At 42.9% G+C, this 19,551-nt stretch overlaps 1 protein-coding gene across 3 annotated transcripts in view; it reads left to right on the forward strand.

Moving 5' to 3' along the window:
• Positions 1–8,411: 8,411 nt before the first annotated feature.
• Positions 8,412–19,551, forward strand: part of ddr1 (discoidin domain receptor tyrosine kinase 1) — a 50,792-nt gene continuing 39,652 nt past the window's right edge. For 2 of the 3 annotated variants that reach the window (XM_026184955.1, XM_026184956.1), the window contains exon 1: positions 10,009–10,262. In XM_026184955.1, the coding sequence (XP_026040740.1) occupies positions 10,261–10,262 (2 nt within the window). In that variant the 5' untranslated portion in view covers positions 10,009–10,260. Of the gene's footprint in view, positions 8,627–10,008; positions 10,263–19,551 lie in introns of those variants that run through there. The other variant, XM_026184957.1, reaches the window with a different exon arrangement.

Genomic DNA, 19,551 nt, shown 5'->3' on the forward strand with positions numbered 1-19,551 from the left:
CCCTGTAACAACAACAGGGGCTGTTAGTCTGCAGGATGAGTACTTTTACTTGGTACTTGCCAATAAACTCTATAAACTTTATAACAGGATTATTTTACTGGTGATTTTTATGAAGTTAAAAAATGACCTGAGTGCATCTTCCCCCAATGACACACACACCAAGGCCTCAGAAAATGTGTAAAATTGACTATCTGACATCCATTTGTCAATTTCCCCTTATGTCCTTGTGGATGAACTCACAAAAAATCTACACAACTGCTGTAGAGGAACTCACACCACATAAAACATGTTGTACAGTAAGGTCTCTGTTAACTGCACACAGAGAAGAAATCAAGCTGCAAGCGTTTCTTTTCTTCAGGTGATGAACGCTCTGCAAACTGTCCCAGCAGCATGTCAGCGTGGGGTAAACTCAAAAACAATATTTGCCACAGCAAGCCTTCAACACGCTGTGTACAGAGCAGCTTTCCCATCTTCCTCCTGTAGAGGGTCACAATATGGCAGCTGGGTTTGTTTGTTCTGAGGACCTGTGCTCGAGTGTGGAAAGAGGCTGCTCTCTGTTTGATTCAGAGCGCTCCAAAATACAAAACGCTGCCAGTGCAAACTCGGAGTGATTCATTGTGGAATAGTCCAGTTTTACTGTAAGTAGTGGCAGCAGCATTATCGGTTTAATTATTCAGTGTGTGAGTTTGTGGTTTAATGTGTACGTATGAGTGTTTCTGCCCGGTGATGCATGAATGACACCTCTTTGGTTACTGGCTGGCGTGTTTGTCTCTGACCCTGTTTGTGAGTCGGAGCCCATGTGTCAATAGGTATTTTTAGCGCCACCTCTCACTGCATTGCAATGTCACTCATTCGCACCCCTCCGAGTCCTCCCCCCTCACCTCCTCCCCGTCATCCCCGTCTCTGGGGCCTTCCAGTCAGCCACAACAGTCACTCTCACTGGAAGCAGCCAGCAACAGCCTGCCTGATTTAAAACAGGGCGGGAAATTTTGAGATCCAGGCGTGGAGACGGGGAAGGCAGATCATCAAACTTGGTGTTCAGAATGACTGCAGTGATTTAGCTGAGCTTTGTTTCTCCCTGGGGCTTTGGCCAATTTGAATATTGATTAAAATAATTAAAGGATAGCTGTAATTATATGTCTCTTCATAAAGGCTCTGAGAACATGGCACTGATGTTTTGAGGCGGTGATCAGTCAAGTTAAACTGCTGTCTGAGCAACAGACAAGGGGTGTGGATGGGCTAAACATGTAATTGGTAATGACAGTAGGGTGGAGGGCAGACAAAGACGACTCTCACATGGATAAACAACTCCCGAAATGTTATTGAAAGCAGCACAAAGAGACTGGAGAAGAAAAGGAGGCATTCAGGCTCAGCTGGCCCAGACAGGTGAGGAGAGGAGGGAGGAAAAGGGAAGTAAAATAATACAGGAGCTGTGGTGACACTCTGAACAGAGGGCAACAGTTGTGGAAGAGCCTCCCAAATGCCATAGCAGAGGCTGCAGCCCTCCACACTGTCAGATGTATGTGCATGTGTGTACAGATGAATAGCAGGGGCTTTCTAAAGAGGAGGAAACATGACACCAAAAAAGCGTCTGCACCCCCTCCCTCCACCTCTACCGCCTCCAGATATGAGGAAGAGGAGGCACAAGTGCACGGCTACAGCTGAGAGGATCTCCAGAGGCTCTGACCGCATGAGGGGTCATCTGGAACATGCCTGATCCGACACTTGACAATGCCAACTCCTCCAAACCCAATCCTGCCTCACCTCTCTCTCTCTCCCCTCATTCCCCCGACAACACCGAGTTCATCGCATTTCACACACATCCAGCTGCGTGATCACAGGGACACCTCAGGCAGGGTCGGATTTATCCGGCAGATTCTCGCATGTCTTTGAGAGAAACTGCTGCAAGCCATGAAATGAACCTGTGAAAAGCACTTTTAAAAAAATGTGTAAGCTGCGTTTCCCTTTCAGAAGCGCGAGTCGAATTCTTCAAAAAGGAAGACGGAAAATTCAAGCGTGAAAGAAAGGATTAAAAGCTGTAGGTGTATCTGACGATGTAATGATACGGTTTTAGTCATTCTAGCAGCGTGCGTTCAAGGACCAGCCTGAAAATTGGATGGATTGCCATGAAATTCCATTAAAGACCCCTAACTCACTTTGGTGACCCCATGACCTTTCCTTCTGTGCCACCATTATGTTGACATTTGTGATTTTGAATGAATTATCACCATAACAATGAGACCCGAATCATGTGAGATTATGATTTTCCCTTCAGCTTCAGCTCTGCGCTTTGCGCTAATTAGGAATTGTAACTAATGCATATTAACATGCGTTTAGCCAAAAGCACCGCTGTGTTAGCTACACCCTCCTAGAGCTCAGAACATGACTGTAAAGTCGCCACGTTAACAAAATACATTAACAACCTTGATTCTGAAAGCAGGAAATCAACAATGAACAAATGAGATCTCTGTGGAACCTCCATTACACCATTACCAGACACCTAAGAAGAGAGCTTTGGGACATGCAACGCCCACCTTTACCCTTCGCCCGGGAACCTCCCCCTGGAGCGCACGCTAACCCCGTGACCTCCAACGCTCGCAGATCCTCTTCAGGGGCCAATCAAACACAACCTGCCGCAGGCCTGCGACACCGATACTGACTGAGCACAGATAAGACACACTAAGCAGACATCAAGGGAAAGTAGGGGTGCGTGCACACTCTCACACATCCACACACGTGTGTTCAAACCAAACAAAGGCCTGTGGTCACGTATGCATGTGAAGAAAGGAGGTATGCTGTTGTAAAATTAACTTCCTGGAGGATTTGTTGACCCTTGTAAATTGGAGACATTTATCGGTTTTGAATATTCCCAGTGAAAAACACACTGGTGGAGATGTTTGAGGGGGTAGAATGTTTGGTATGTGGTTCAGCGCTGGTTCCCAACATACTGCAAGCTTCGCATTCTGCAACTGATCTGTGTTGTCTGAATCCTGCAGCACTGCACAGCTGTCAGACCACAACAGGGGGTGGACAGGCTGCCTGAGTGAGTGTGTTTGTGAGTTAGTGTGTGTGTGTGTTCTCCCATGAAATGCCTCTGAATTGAATGCTTCCATTTCTAATTCAGATGTTTGTGTTTTTTGGACCAAAGTGATGTCAGAGAGGTGATAAATTCAAGCTGCATATTTACAATGACGGGCAATAGATCATCTGTCACTGCTGCTGAATAGAAGCTTTGGGTGAAAATGGTAATTTTCTACTGAATGCAATCACCTTTCGTAAAAAAGTGAAGACTTTTAACTTTGAACACAGCTTTCTTTCACCTGAAAACCCTTTCTTCTGCTTGACAGACCACTGATGTTTTGGGTAACTCATTCTTTTCCACTTTCTTTATCTTTAGCACGAAGCGCTTTCTTGTCCTTGCTGACTCATAACTGTGATACAGCTCAAACTCCTGTTCTCTTTCGTCCCCCCCCCCCCCCCCACCCTCCCCTCCCCCCTCCCTCGTTCATCTCTCTCCCTTACTAAGAGAATTCCTCACAGGATCAGACCTGCTTTTTATGCTCTACTGCTTTTCACTCACAGCAAGTAGCGAAGGGGGGAAGGGGGAAAGGGGGAGGCGTTTTAGTAACAACAAACTAAAACTCTTTGGAAGAAGTGAGCATAAGTGAGGGAACGAAAAAATATATAAAAAGGAGCAGTGAAAGAAGAAGTGAGACACGAAAAGAGTCAACGAGAGGCGGCACGGGGCAGAAAGGAAATAATGCTGAAAAAGGTCATAATTTCTGCCAGGGGATTTGCAGTTGCCTGGACGACGAACAAAGCAGAGGCAGTTGGACGATGTGCACAACAGAAAGGGTTGAAAAGAAATGTGAACAGCTCTGGGGAGCGAGCTGGGAGTTGCTGCACTCTTCAGCCGGGTAATATCTACAACTCGGTTAGCAAAACAGCACAGAAATACACGCAGTGATCCCTCTGTCGTCCCTTTAATTTCAGATTAAGTATACCAGCCTTTTGATTTGCTTAACTTTACTGAAAAACAAAGTCTATAAAGTGGCTGTGCTTAGAGAAACCACTGCTTAGAAGATTAGCGATATGTCTTTACAGAACTGCGAGTGGAAAGTTTCAACGTTAAACACAGAGAATGAGGAGAGTCTTAGTTTGGTTTTAGCTTTCAATTGAAAAGCGATGAGAGAATGTTAATGATATGCAGAGAGAATGAGGCCAGGTGAAAGCCGGTCTAAAGTCTGAGGCAGAAGCAGAGAGGGAGGAGGTGAGGGTGAAGGGGGAAGGATGGAGGGGTAGACGGGGTGGTAAAGGTGGCACGAATGAAGCAGAGACAGGAAAGTTCAAGATTAAGCAATGTTCAGAAAGCCGAGTGAGAAATTAGAAAGTATTTACGGCTGTGAGCATACACGTTAGGCTCATGTCATTTATTTGTATCTTAATCCCTGCATCTAATCATATATACACTCACTGACCACTTCATTAGGTACACCTGCTTGTTAGTGCAACTAATCCATCAGTCAGGTGGTCAAGATGACTCGTTAAAGTTCAAACCGAGCAACAGAATGGGGAAGAAAGGCGATTTGAGTGACTTTACATGTATTATAGTTTTTTGGGGCCAGACAGGCTGGTAGTATTTCAGAACCTGATGATCTACCAGGATCTTCCCACACAAACATCTCTAGTTTACAGAGAATTGTCTGAAAAAGAGAAAACAACCATTCAGCAGCAATTCTGTGGGCGAAAATGACTTGTTGACGCTAAAGGTCAGAGGAGAAAGGGAAGTAGCTTGTAGGAAGGCAACAGCTGGTTACAGCCAAGCTATTGCAGAAGAACATCTCTGAATACACAACAGTTTGAAGCAGAAGGGCTACAGCAGCAGAAGAAGACCACACTCTGTCCCACTCCTGTAACCTACCCACAAACAGGAAACCGAGGCTTCAAGTTGCAGAAGGTCATCAAAATTGAACAACATAGAAAAAATGAAAAACATTCTTGGCTTCCACTTTGGTTCATTTCATTTAAACATCACAATCTACAATCACTAGATCTCAGGCCAACAGAGACCCTTTGGGATGTGATGAAATAGGAAATTCACATCATGGAGCTAGAAAGAGTTCAGTTTGCTCATTTGTAAAATTGGCTGTAAGTATTGTGGTTTTTTAAGCCAGGAGGGATGATGACGGTACTTCTTTTTCTTCTTCTTACTATTATTACTGGAACAAAAGCGTGGACTGTTAAATTACAAGCTAACACTAACGAGCTTGTTTATCAAGCTGTACAGACACACATACTATACCTGCTAATTATGACTAAGTACCAGGATAATAAAATAGCAGAATTTCCCCTCACCCAGACAGAAGCACGAACTTCTTTTACAGGCTGTCGGTACAATTAACTGCACAGCAAGCCATTTTATTTGTCAGATAATTGCAGCACCACTACAAATTAGCAAAGATTTAGCTTAGCAGAAGCTACCACATACAGGTAAAAGATTAAAAAGTAATCCACAGTTGCCAAGCCTCTGATCTGAACCTTTAATAACATCAAAGTGGTTGATTTATAAAATAAAACTAAAGGGAGATTATCCAGAGAGAATAAAAAACTTTTGGTACTGGGCTGTGAACATGTTCATCCTGGCTGTAGCATTCGCCATTTTAACATGAGAGTCTATCCCAGGGGTCAGCAACCTTTAACACCCAAAGAGCCATTTGGACCCGGTTTCCACGCAAAAGAAAACACTGGGAGCCGCAAATACTTTTTGCCATCTAAAATGAAGATAACACTGTATATATTGGGGTTTTTTTTACCTTTATGCTTTGTGTGAACAACTAAGGTGTGTTGCTTATGAAATCCATGAAGTGCTACAGAGAAAATTACATTTTATTTATGTAATTAACACATTTTGAACTCTTAAAGAAATATAACAAAAGGAAAGACACCCAGCTGAACTAAAATGATCCATGTAGCAAACAAAAACTGTTGTGAGCTGCCACCCTTGTATCTCCTTTGGGTTTTTGGAGCCTTGACCTGCCTTTTAAAAAACAATTGGAAAAAAGCACTATGCTGCTAAAAAAAAAAAAAAAGATATTTGCAAAATTCTGCCTAAATATGTATTTTACCTGGTTAATGTGTGTGGAGGGGTGTGGTCTGCAGTGCCGCTGCAGAGGAGGCGGACGCACCTGAGCGGCACCCGCAATCACGCCTCGCCGCCTTAACGTCTGTGCTGTCTCTGCTGTTGTGTTGTTGTGCTGTGAGCTGAACAGCTGAAAGAATTTAGACAGTTTGTAACTCTCAGTGATGCCACAGTGTTCGTTTGACTTTGGGACCTAAAGCAGAGTTTGGACCTGGGAACGGCTAATGACGTCAGATTTAAAGACTGAGAAATTATGGTTCAGCAATGCTAGCACCTGCAGAGAGCGGCTACTGTCAGATGGGGGCAGTATCAAAAACATGTGCTAATAGCTCCCAGAGAAGATTAATGTTTATTTTTTCACGCTTCTCCCATTCCTGGTCAACTCCGCTGTCACTTCCACCAGACTTGTCAACCAATCAGCATGCGACTAATGTACAGTAGAGATGCATATGAATCCAAATATTGATAGCATCGATAGCGACACTGGCATTGGCATCGGATCGATACTAGCACATAAAGTTCAATACTTGGTTTCTATTCTGTAAGTTCAAAATGGAGCCCAATAATTTTATTTATTTTTTTTATGAAAAACTATACCTCAAACATGTTCTGTGACAAATGTCTGAACCTTTTTGTGTTGACTCTCAGGTCTATTTTATTGATAGCCTATAAATATAGCCTTTTTAAGCACAAATATACCGCACTTTTTGTACATTTTTTTTAAAAACTTTCTCCTACTTACTGTGCAGTCTCTACAGTCTCTACACTTTGAACAACAGAAGCTGACCCAAAGTGCTTTACAGACAGGCACATTAACATGTACAGCTCTCCTATAAACCAAGTTTCAAAATACACAAAAAGCTGAGAGGTGTGTTTTGTTGTATTAACTAATTATTGTGGAAAATAAAAATCACAGTTGTCTTCAAAATGTGTTCAGAATTTCAAATCGATGATGATTCATCTCATAATATATCAGCTGCATTTATATGTTAAAAGTATCGGTAATGTCGTTACTTGGTACCAGATCAATATAAAAGGGTCCAATATTTACCCAGCTTCAACTGGCTGATTGAGGAACTGCTGTTTTACGCTTATTTATTATTATTATTATTATTATTTTAGCTTGGAGAGATGTTCTCTCTCTGTGTGTTTTGAGTATTTGAGTTTTGTTTTTTTTTACTGTATGGTATGAATCTACGCAGCCTTTACAGCTTCTTCAAGACTAAAAGCTCATTTGCAAGTTTAAACTACAAGTGCAAGGGAACATTAGACAGCAGAGAATCCATGTTCCCTTTATCTGTTTATCCAAGGTGGAGCTTGGAGTCTGTTAAATGACCTTTATTGTCTGTGCCTGCTGATTGAGCACCAGCTAAAGTTTCCCTGCTCTCACTCTTGGGCAAGTACCAGCACATACTGTAGCTGCTTTACAACCTTTGTTTCAGCCTCTCTGAGTCGGACTTGTTCAGTTTTTTGATGTTATTAAGCATAAACGGGCACACATGTGGCCCTTTTTCAGACATGAATTCACTCTTCCCTCCTGCTTTGCCTCAAGGTCCCACATCAACAAATGTCCTGATTCAAGTTCAGTGCTGTGTTTTACTGCAAACCCTTCAATCTGAGTCATTATAGCCCAGAGCCAGTAATGGTATACAGTTACACCACCAATACTCTGTAATAGAGAGGTAAATACTGAGGCAGAGTCCTGGGTCTACATTAAATGGGCCTGACCATCTGTGAAGAGGAAGAACAGATTATTTAAAGAGTTTACAAGTTTATTTTCTTTAAAACAAAATCAGTTTCATAGCAGCAGGAAAGCCTGTTCTGACAAGCAAAGGGTTAACAAGGTGAAACTGTCTTGCGTGCAGCTGTATCGTGGGTAAGCTAATATCCCCCAGATCTCTGTGTTGCTGTAACGCTGAAACTCCCACTGGCCCCGAAGACTTCACTTTGGATTTCATTTTACAGCGTCGTTGAGGCCACAGCGCCCTCCCACGGGAGGCGCTGATTGGTCGAGTTGCCTGCTGGAATATTTAATCAGACACCTTGCTCGCGGCTGTGATTGGACACAGCCGGTGCAGTTATGTAAATGAGCACCTGGTGGCGCCTGCTGGCCCGGCTGCTGAGCCCGGACTGTGGAGGAGCGGCTGAGAGAGGACGCAGAATCAGAGAAGGTCCGAGAAGCAGAGATACTTTGCGTGTTTTCCCTCCTTTATCTTATTATCCCCCCTCCATTAACCACAGGCTGAAAAATATTCCTCTCAAGTGAAAGTCAGCCTGGGGGTGTGAAATCAGCCGGTGCGCGCAGCCCGTACGGAGTATTGCGCTGTTTTCTGAGTTTTGGTGGAGGTCGTTCACTAAACTCAGCTGCTGCTCTCGGAGGTCAGTTTGGATTATTCGGTGGACGCGTGTTGTATTGAGCACAATTCTCCACAGAGTTCATCCCAAAGTTTGGACCGCTGTCACAGCACACTTCTGCCTGTCTTTTAGGTAAGTACTCCCAACCTGCTCTGCGCGTTTCTTCTCCGTGCGCTTAGCTCCATAATAAGCGGCTGTAATAATATTGCTGTGGGTATTTCCAGCTGTCTGTGTGTGTGTCTGTGCGTCTCTCACTCGCTGGCTTGGCGTCTATATGTCTCGTTGTGATCCGGGAGCGCTGCAGCTCTGGACGCTGGCCACGGACTCCTTGGAAGCGCATATGAGGTGTAACGTTGCGCCCCGGACTCTGCGCGTTTGTGTGGCAGATACATTGTGGTATTTATGCTGCCGACTGCGTAGCTGAGATATTCTGACATCGTACATCATGATCTAGACTTATTGCAACATCGTGTTTAAAAGTGGGTGCTTGGCACCGGAGAAAACGTTATTCAGAGTCCTCACTGCTTTCACGCCTTTTATATTCAGTGTGGATTTTTCTCGTTCTCCGACCTCCGACTCATTGCCACTAACTCTCAAACAGTTACACGGGTTTGATTAAGTTGTACAGTCATTCCTCTTTTGAAAGTCCTTGAGTGTCATTATTCAGAGTCCACCTCATTTACAACATTTAAATAAATAAATAAAAAGTTAAAGAAAAGTAATCTGAGCTGGCATGTGGAAGCTTTAAAACTGACTGCAGCGGGCGTAATGACGCACTGAGTCAAACGTGTAGCATTTAAAAGGACCTAGTGACATCCAGCTGATGGTCATCACACAGACTGTTGACCCTGTGACCTTATAGCAACACATGGGGACCCTTAGTGGGACCGGCAGCTCTGGTTTCACTCACCCCTGGTCCCTGGTTCTCCAGTGGGGAGCTAATCAGTCACCAGAACCAAGTCAGAAATCAGTGTGAAGTTGCCTGGAACTCGGATCTGTGTTGATGAAGGAAACATTTCAGACTCTGGGGACGAGCTGCAGGAAAGTTTGGACTTTGAACAGGATGTACATTTTGTGTTTGCATGAAGCAGAAGAAAGGGGGCGGTGATAGCTGATCAGTCATGTGGTGTTACGAGTGATTCTCATATTGTCTGACAACAGGATGGTGCAGAATTATGTATATTTCAGCATCTTGTCTCTGTTAATTTCTGTATAACAGAGAACAAAGAGAAGGGAAAATGTGGGTTTGATTGCGTGTGTTTGTGGTGTTGTCTTGCTCCTGTGTGTTTGTGCATGCCTCTCTGGGGGCCGGTGACCTACTGGAGGAGTCAAACAATGGGCTTTAGTGGGTGTGAAGTGCAGTGAGCAGTCACCTATCTGACTGCATGAAAATGGCTGATGTGGGTAGTTTGTTGGCTAACAGACTGAGAAGGCAATCCAGCGTGGAGGAGGTGCACCATTGTTATAAACTGCTGTGTGGGGAGGAGTGGGTGGGGGTGCTTGTGCTATAGAGATAGAAATGCAATAAAATGCCATTTTCCCTTTCTCCGTCCCTCCCTCTCTGCCTCTAAGGCAGGGGCATAAAGTGAGGAGGATCCCTGAGTGTTGATGCACATGTTTGCTGGATTTCAGTCTAGTAGGCATCTGGCCGCTGATTCTTCCACAATGTCCCGAGAGAGCCATTGACTTGGAGTAGTTCGTTTTTATCAGCTGTGCAGTTGAGCAAAGAAGACACAAGATATTTGAAATAGTTGGATGGCCCAGTTATGTGAGTATAAGTGTTCACGCACAGACTTGGAACAGCTTTTTATTGATTTGTCTTCCTCTTGGCAGGCTCGTGACAAAGCAGCATTAATTGCATAATATGATTTGTGGAGAAGTATGCACGCAGCAAAATAATTTGTCTAACATTGTTCGAAGGAATGGCTCTTATTTGATTTGTGTCTAAGACTCGGCAACAAAAGTCTTGGAAAGGTTTTTTATGTGCAAGACAAGAAAAAAAAAAAGAAGAGTGGTTTTGCAGTGGTGTTGTTTTGTGATTGAAAACACGCTGCTGCGTGCCAGTGCAGGCTTTTCTGCAAACATAGAAGCACGGTGTAGTTTCTGCCATGGGAACACTGGTATGTATGGTCTGGTTGATCATTGACTCCAGTCTGTTATCCTCTATCTGGGTCATTGTTTTGGGTTAAAAGACTTCAGCAGGTGGATACAAATTTGAACCTTAAAGGAGTCGCAGCTTGAACAGTGATTGAACTGCACGTTTGGCACAGTTGCCTGGTCTGTCTCTCGCTAAAGGGGCTACTTAACAACATGAAAGGGCACAATGGCAATGAAGAACTGTCTTTTATGTGACACCTCTCACAGAGATCATGCATTAAACAGAAAGTCTGTCTTTGGTCATAATTGGCTCAGACAGACTGAACAGGAAGGCAAGTGGAAGAATTCATTTAAGTCCAAAGACACGACATGGTTACTTGCCTTCCCTCTCGACAATCCCCCTGTAATGGGAAATGAAACCGATTGAACGCGGGACTCCAGCGTCCAGCCTGTTTTCCCAAACCAATTTCCCTTCAAGTCTAGACAGCTGGACTTTTCAATTGCATCTGTGTATGTGTGGTCACATGCAGAGCGAGCTCAACCAGACTGTCGGACAAACAAATTAATCGTGTAATGGGCGGTGACACTTCAAAGCGGGATCTGGGCTGTTCGTGGGCTTTAGTTGTCAGCGAGTTTTCAAATCTATTTGGTTTCCTCTTCGCGAATCTCCATCCCTGAAGTCCTACCTTTTCTCAGACTGCCCTCCCCCTCCCAGATTCCCTCCCCACCATCCTTCGTTTGGCATCGAGCACACTTTTGATCCTCTAATTGATCATTCTGGCAATCTGTCTCTTTCCCTACATGTAACATGGAACACAGATTTTTCTTCTTCATCTTCTGTATCTCCCCATTCCCTTTGAAGCAGCACTAGACATTTTATTTATCTTCCTCCTCTGCTCATACATCTTACCCTCAGCCTCTCTCTTCTCCTATCGTCCCTGTGAGTCTCCTTATTTATCTGTTTGCTCTTTCAGTGAAGGGTGCCCTTGTTAGATAGCGGTGTTGCTTCTTGGATGCAAGTACCCTTGGGTTAAGTTTTCTTCAAAGATTCTCACAGGGTATCTTATCAAAGTATCTAAGACATTTACTTGGTCCCTGATATAAGCTCGGAAAACTGCAGAAATGCCTCTGCATGACTTCCAAAATTACAGGTGGCCTATTTTTGAAGGTGATAATGTACGAGTGTGTGACAGCCTGTGGTAAAGTACAGAAATCTAGAAGCTTGAAGGTACTGCCATATCTCCCTAATATATAATTTCTCAACTCTAGTACATGTTTTATGACTTTATGAAATAATAAAAAACTCTTATTAAAAGAGAGCTTCATTTATTAGCCATTGCACTCCTATAACATTGTGAAATTTTGATGTGCAATTTAAGCAGCAGGGAATCTTTTTATACCCAAATGTGTGCTGTTTTTAGTTGAATGGACTAAAGGAAAAAAATAACCTTGAGCTAAATATTTTGGAGGATGCCTTCTCAGTGTTTATGCAATGAGTGGAAGCAAGGGACACTGCAGTCACACTGTAAAGTATACCCTACTTTTCCCTTCTTTTTGAATTTAGTGGGGACTGTATTTCTGTAATTAACACGATTTATTATTTTTTTAAAAAAACTTAAGTTATTGAGGCCATAGCTGCATTAGGAGGGTGTTTACTGAGGTCACAGATCCTGGGAGCCGAGGATGGTTTTTCCATTTACTTTTATTCAGCTCAACGTCGCTTTGCAACCAGGGGAGTCGCCCCCTGCTGGGCATCAGAAAGAACACAGATTTAAGGCCCTTTCAACCTTGCTTCAGTTTCAGGTGTATCGTCAGTCACAGCCTGGTATCGCCACTATTTACAATGTAATTAAACCCTCGAGAGTCTAGCTGGTGATCTGAATAAGTTTTGCCACCAGCAGCTGTTGTCACCTCATGAAGAAATGTCTCATTTTTCCTAAATCCACACCTCTGTCTATCAGTTTCCTTCACCTCGTCCAATTCGGGGTCACACTGAGACCGAGAACCATTCACACTCACAGTCACACCCAATTTAGGATCACCAGTTAACCTAACGTGCACTGTGGGAGACCGTGCACAGGCTTCGGGACAAACACCGAAGGACCCAGGCTGGTGGATTTGAATCCAGGACCTTCTTACTGTGAGGAGGACAGCACCGTGCTGTCCTCCTCACAGTGTCTTGTGGTCATTAAGAATTTATAAACTGATGATGATTAATCATGAGTACACACTGCTTTCCCTGCATAAGCTGCCTCTATAATTTCAAAGTACATGTACTGGCAATACTGGCCCTTGGTATCAGATGACACAGCACTACATTTTATACAACTTTTCTTTTGTGTAAACCTTATACTCTCCAAAAATACTCTCTCTTGTAAATGAGATTTTTAATCTCAATGACATTTTTACCTGGATAAATAAAGGATTAATAATAATAAAAAAAACCTTAAGACTGTGTTTAATCTGCAAAATTAGCCAAGGTCATTTGTGAATTGGATGATTAGGATGGTCTAATTAGAAGTGGACGATGGTGAATCCTGTGATTTAAAAACAGCTACACACTTTGCCAACTTGTGGAAGCTGAAGTTATCGCTGCTGGAAAAGAACCTCATAAAAGATGGAAACCAACTTAAAAGCCAGTGTGCTCCCTTCTCTGCCTCTTGCTTTCTATCTTTTTAGTTTTTTTTTTCTCACCACTTTTCAAATCGTCATATTGCGGTTGGTGTTTTTTTAGCACCCACAGTGCCTCTTGTGGCACAAAGCGCCACTAATAATTACTAATGGCTTCTGGCAAAGTAAGTGTTTTGAAACCTTGTTGGAACATGGGAAGAAAATTGTGTTAAACATCAAAGGTTACTTTCTTTTTCAATATGTCTTCTTTGCGTATGATGAATTTGAGTTGCAATGACATCCACGCTGAGTGGGTTGGACGTGTCTGCCGTTTCCGCCGAGGGGTTTGTAGGGTCGCATTAGCATCAGGAAACTGTTGTGTGATGTGTAATTTAGTTCTTTTGAGACTGTTTTTCACTGCTGAGAGGGAGGAGGAGGACTGAGAGTTTGATAGAGGTATCAACCTGTGCCTGAGGCTTTTAACAGAGGTGTGTGTGTGTGTGTGTGTGTGTGTGTGTGTGTGTGTGTGTGTGTGTGTGTGTGTGTGTGTGTGTGTGTGTGTGTGTGTGTGTGTGTGTGTGTGTGTGGTTTCAGCAAAAGCCCAGGCTTTATATTAACCAGGCCACCATATTTTCAGATCCTAATGTGCTTTTGTGTGCATATTTTTTATTTTGTGCTGCAACATCTGAAGACCTCTACGTTGTCCTCAGCTCTTATTCACTGGAATTGAAGACTGCCGCATTGCTCGGTTAGGCCAGTTAATTTCCTCACATTGACTCAAAATGTTGAGTCTAGCTGAGCTCATTCCCGTTCGCCCTGATCTTTTTTTTTTTTTTTCTTCCTGTCATTTTCTCTCTGCTACTCTTGAGTTCACCTCTCTCTCACTCCTTTCATCCCTTCTCTTGTTCCCTCTCTCTCCTTTTCAATGGCTTCTCAGCGGATGAATAATTCTCAACCTCCTGCGGCAAAGAGTTGCTTTTGTCCCACACTTGCTCTGCCAGTCTCTTCGTTCGATTACTGGTGGGAATTTTCCTTCATGGCGTTCTTCTGTCTGTCTGTCTGTCTGCTTCAGTCTGCGGCTGTTTTTCTCACTGTCCCGTCACATGCCTCTCCTTTCACCCTGTCCTCCCCTCTGCTTCTCACTTGTTCTCTGACAGGTGGTAGTGAGACTGTGCAAATTGAATTCAGAGAATTGGGCTGTGGCTCTCCATCACACTACAGCCCTAAAGGACCTTTGGTGTCAAACTAGAACCAGAGGTTCACATGCACTCAGCTGCGAGGTCATCGTATTAACATGCTAATGGTCCCTCATGCCTGCTGGATACTCCTCACGAGTCTTACAGCCATGCTTCAGCTAAGGTCAAACTCAGAACTAATCTTCCCTCGGAGTAGCAGTGATGGTTAATCTTCAGGCAGCACATGAGCTTGCTTCGCTTTCAAGTGAGACGCACTAGAAAGTGAAGTGGATCTCATCTCATTCCAGATGGATTAAACAGAGCAGAAAAGGAGCTGAGGACAGTCTAACTACATGTGCCGACAAGTACGAGGCTTCGAGCCCCGAGAAGCATAATAGTATTCCAGTTTCTGTCGGTCACAACCACTTTCCCAGAAGAAATGCAGACAAAACTGAACACATGTTTTTCCTTTGTAAACTGAGAAAGAAGACTTCGCTCTGAGTCTCACGATAATAAACAGCCGACTCCGTGTAGATCATGTTGACTGCCAGAGGTGTTAACAAAACCTTCATTTTCTTTTTGTGTGCGACTTTGTTATGCTCTGTTCTTTGTCTTATTTCAGCTTTGAGAACATCTTCTTCTGATTTGGTTTGACTCTCTCTTGTTGTGTCGAGCTTACCGAACAGGCAGTTTACCTCCTTCTGTCCTGTGTGTTGTTGCTGTATCTGATCAGGCTCATTTCCTTTTGATTGCCTTTGCAGATACCATAATGTTGGAGCGCAATTATAGGAACTTTAATAAAAATAACAAGAATGGTCCAAGGTAAATATTATGGGTTTATTGTAGGACTGTAGTCATGAAGACAAGTCTTGGGACTACCTGCTCTGCATGTTGTTTCAATTACTGATTTCTGTGACGACTGACAAAAGACAAACCTGCAAAGTTCCTTTTTTTCAATATTTCACAAGCTTTCATTTGGATTAAAGTCTAGACAAGTACAAGGAAAAATGCAAATAATGTAAAGGCAAGCATTGCCCTCAAAGCATTGAAACTTCAGAAGGGGCTCAGAATAAAGGGAACTTGGAAAAAGAGCGTTATCTGTTCATTAATGTGTGTTAACTGGAGTCTTTTCTCAAGTAAGCAGGACTGACAAGGAAACAGTGTTGGAAAAAGTACTGGATTTTTGTGTTTGACAGTGTTTTTGATGTATGTGTGTTTAAGATTTGTTATCTCTGTTTGTACTAGGGGTGCTTTTTTGCCTTTATCTGACAGTTCAGCAGGAAAGAGCAGCGGAAGACGCCCAGCAAAGAGCTACAGTTTCTTGTAGTGGGTTGACAAACAAACATAAGGTTAGGGTCTAGCTCTACCGGAAGCCATTAACATGGAACATGGAAAAACAGCCAGAAGACTCGACTTTTTTTTTTTTTTTTCTTTTTTCAATTTAAAATAAAATACATTTCTGTGTAAAAGTCTTGCTACCCCTCATTGCTTTATATTTTGTTTCCAAGGAGCCAGATTTTCTTGTAAAGTTTAAAGCGGTCTTGACCAATACTTCTCCAGGATTTCTGAAAGTCGTTCAAAGATTTTCTTTGACATATTCAGCCTTTCTGCAGTCTTTGTACCTGACTGTTTTCAGAGGAATATTTTTAGTTAAGCCACTTAATGCTGACCTATGAGTCATTCCTTCATAAACACACCGAACTAAAGGGATGAACCACTGTTGTGTCTACGCATAACAGACGACTTGGCAAAGAATTTTAAATTGTGTCTTTAGGCACTTTTTTTCTAGCAGCTTGTTGGAAAATTTTTATATAATTTTTTTTTCTCCATTTCTTTAGTTGAATCCACAAAAAATATAAAAAAAGATAACACAGTTTGACATAAAATAGTATTTTTGCACCAAAAAGGTGATTCGCAGAGAACTATTGGCCGAGAACTTGGAAACTGGACAAGTGGAGGACAAAAGAGGACATGGAAGGTCTAAAAATATTATCTACAGCAGATTAACAGTATTTGAAAGTCATGTCCTTAAGACATAAGGCAAAATCCAGCAAAGACATGGGACCTGAGAGATTCATCTGGCCCTCCAGCTGGTTCATCTGCTGTTCACTGAAGCCTCATCAGATATGGAATCAATAGAAGGATGGCTGTCAAGAAGTTACTCTTAACTAAGAGAAACGCAGAGAAAAAGCTGAGGTATGTAGGAGAGAGGTACAACAGCGAGTGCCTACAGCCTGTAAAAGACAATCGAGGCTCTGTCGTGGTTTTGGGCTGCATTTCAGCCGGTGGTTCTGGTGACTGATGAGCTATGTTGGAGATCTAGGAATGCAAAAAGCTACGATCAGAGTTTGAGCCACAATTCAGTACCATCTAGAAAGCATCTCATTGGCAACAGCTTTATTTTTCACTATGAAAATTATCCCAAACACCCTGTCAATGCAGTGAAAGCTTATATGAAGAAGTGGCCTCCCCAGAGTTTCAACCTCATCATTATCAAAGCATTTTGACAGAGAACAGAACAAACGACAGCCAACATCCAAAGAAGAGCTTTGAATGTCCTTCAAGAAGCCTGGAGAACTATTCCTGAAAACTACTTAAAGTTTGCCTTTTATTATGTATTTAAGTTTGTGTTTGCACATGTTTTGATAAATCGTCGCGCCTATTAACCGTTTTCCTAGTAACATGTAAAGAAATGAGGAGTCTCAAGACTTTTGCACAGTACAAGCTTATTTACATATGCATCTTTTGGCTGGAATATGTGTCACGTGTCAACAAACCAAGAGTCCGAAGAAAATGTGTTCCTGGTTTTAAACTTGAGATATTTTCTCAAATAAACTCAGGAGACAAAGCCAGGACAGTAAAGCTGGGACATTGACTGAAGCGGTCACTCAGATGCAGCACACAGCAGGAAACGGTCCACTTCGATGCATTCTTAACACTGAAAATACTCCCTTTGGTGTGGGTGAGGGAACTCTTAGGTAGAGGTAGTAGGCAGGACGGATGATGCCCGCTAGCTTGCTTTAAATTCACCACACATTTTCCTGCTCTGTTCTCACAATCGGACATCACACTGACTTCGTACTCGGCAGCTGGCAGATTAAACCTACGTAAAAGTTTGATTTGAGACATTTGAGTTCTCATATTCAGCTGTTTTCAGGAAGGTTTAGAGCTGCAGTGCATGCGTTAAAAACGGTTTTGTTGTGACATTTTGTCCCCTGCGCTTACAGCAAGATTTGTGTGGCTGCTATTGACGAAGGCAATCTGCGGTAATCAGTCAGCATTTGTCTCTGTCCACCATGAGGATGAGCAATGCTGCAGCTGCTATGGACTGATGAGCCAAGTGGACCTGAAAAGGGAGCCGGTGGAGGTTTCATTCTGTTGCTATGACTGATGTCAGCTTTGTGTAGTCGCATGCTAATGAACCCAACCTTATTATGTTTTGTTTTTTGTTTTTTTTGCGCTTTTTGCTCTATCCTTGAGCCTCGACTCCTGTGCCTCCCGTTTCTGTCTCAGTAAGGAGATTTTTTTTAAATTGGGCTTCTTTTTTTTTTTTTTTTTAGGGGGTGGAAGCTGAGCTGTCGTAATGAGTCATCTGGTGTTATGCACAATTCAAATGTTTCTGGAAGCAGGTTTCATCTTTAACAATTCCCTATCTTCATGACTCACCACCTTCCTCAGCAATTGTTCACAAGGTTTATGGTCTCCGTTTCTTACTGATGCAGATTTAATTTGTTTTTCTGACTCCACTGTCTTGCCGTTTCCGTTTCCAAGTGAGTTATCCGCACTTTCCTTCTGCTTCTTCCTGTACACTCAGCAAAATCAGATTCCACAGACATGACTGGCACTTCCTTGTAAGGGTGAATTTTGTGACACACAGATTTTCAACTGGATGCCTAGTGCATGGCCCAAATCCATGATGAAGAGCAGGGCATAATACCACTCTTCACCTGAAGCTCCCAGTCATATATTTGATGGCAAATGTCACAGTTGTGCTGTGTTTTCTCAGTTTAAATATCAAATTAGTTTGCAGCCTCAGTAAGGGTGTAAAGCTGTGTGGTTTCACCCACTCGAGCAAATATTGTGCTGAGTAAAGTTGTAATATTTAACACAGTAAGCTGTAGGTAATGTTTTCAGTAAAACAGATCCCCATGGACATATTGCTATAGCCAAGCATCTCAAGCCAAGCATCTCAAGCCTGCCCTTGGAGTGAATCCTCAGTGAAAATAAGAAAACAGTGGCCCCGCAGGGATCAGCACTTTACTCACACCAGTCCTGAGTCACACAAAAGCAAGGCTGTATTCAAGGAAGCCATCAGATGACCTTGTTTGTGTCACTGGCACAGTCTCCACAGTATCACCCTTTAAAGTGTTGTGAAGACTGAAGATAAATTCATGCTTCATTCTCTCCGGGACTCCGAGCGTAGCAGTGCGTACACCCAGCTTCCTCTCTCACACACACACGCGCGCGCACACGAACAGAAACCCAAAACAAAGAGCTCACTACTCCGTGTCTCCCCAGTGGCCATTAGTCATGTCTAACTGGCAGAGTGTTACTTTATCTGGCCGAGACTGGAGACTTCACATGTCGAGATCTGTGTATAGAACAAGAACGACATTGAATAAGCGACATTCGAAGCCTTTTTGATGTTGCAAATTATATGCATTGCACTACATTATTGCTAAACTTTCCCCAAAAACCTCACACTTTTAGACATTTTATCAAAGCTTGTCAAAATAAGAGTTAGTAGCCATGCTGGTGATGCAGCTCCTGGTTTATTACCTCTGTTCTGTCTCCTGTACACTCAGCAAAATCAGATGGATAAATTATTGTTATATTTTAAACAGACTTTAGCGGTGCCCAGAGATGATGATGATGATGATGATGATGATGAAGAACTTTTGTATTTTCTCTTTTCACCATTATGAGGTTGATTTTGACCAAAATGTTTCACCAACTGAGTGACGTTCATATTCTTACAAAGCCAAGTTCTTGGTGATTTAGACGAACGAAATAAACTGTCCGATGTGCAACGCTGGGGTCAGAACTGCCTTAATTCTCTGTGGTACAGATTCAACAATGTACTTCCTCTGAGATTTTTGTCTATATTGAAATGATAGCCTCACACTGTTGCTCCTGATTTACTGGCTGCACGTCCATGATGTGAACCTCCCATTC

Source organism: Astatotilapia calliptera, chromosome 11, assembly GCF_900246225.1.
Source record: "Astatotilapia calliptera chromosome 11, fAstCal1.2, whole genome shotgun sequence".
NCBI lineage: Eukaryota > Metazoa > Chordata > Actinopteri > Cichliformes > Cichlidae > Astatotilapia > Astatotilapia calliptera.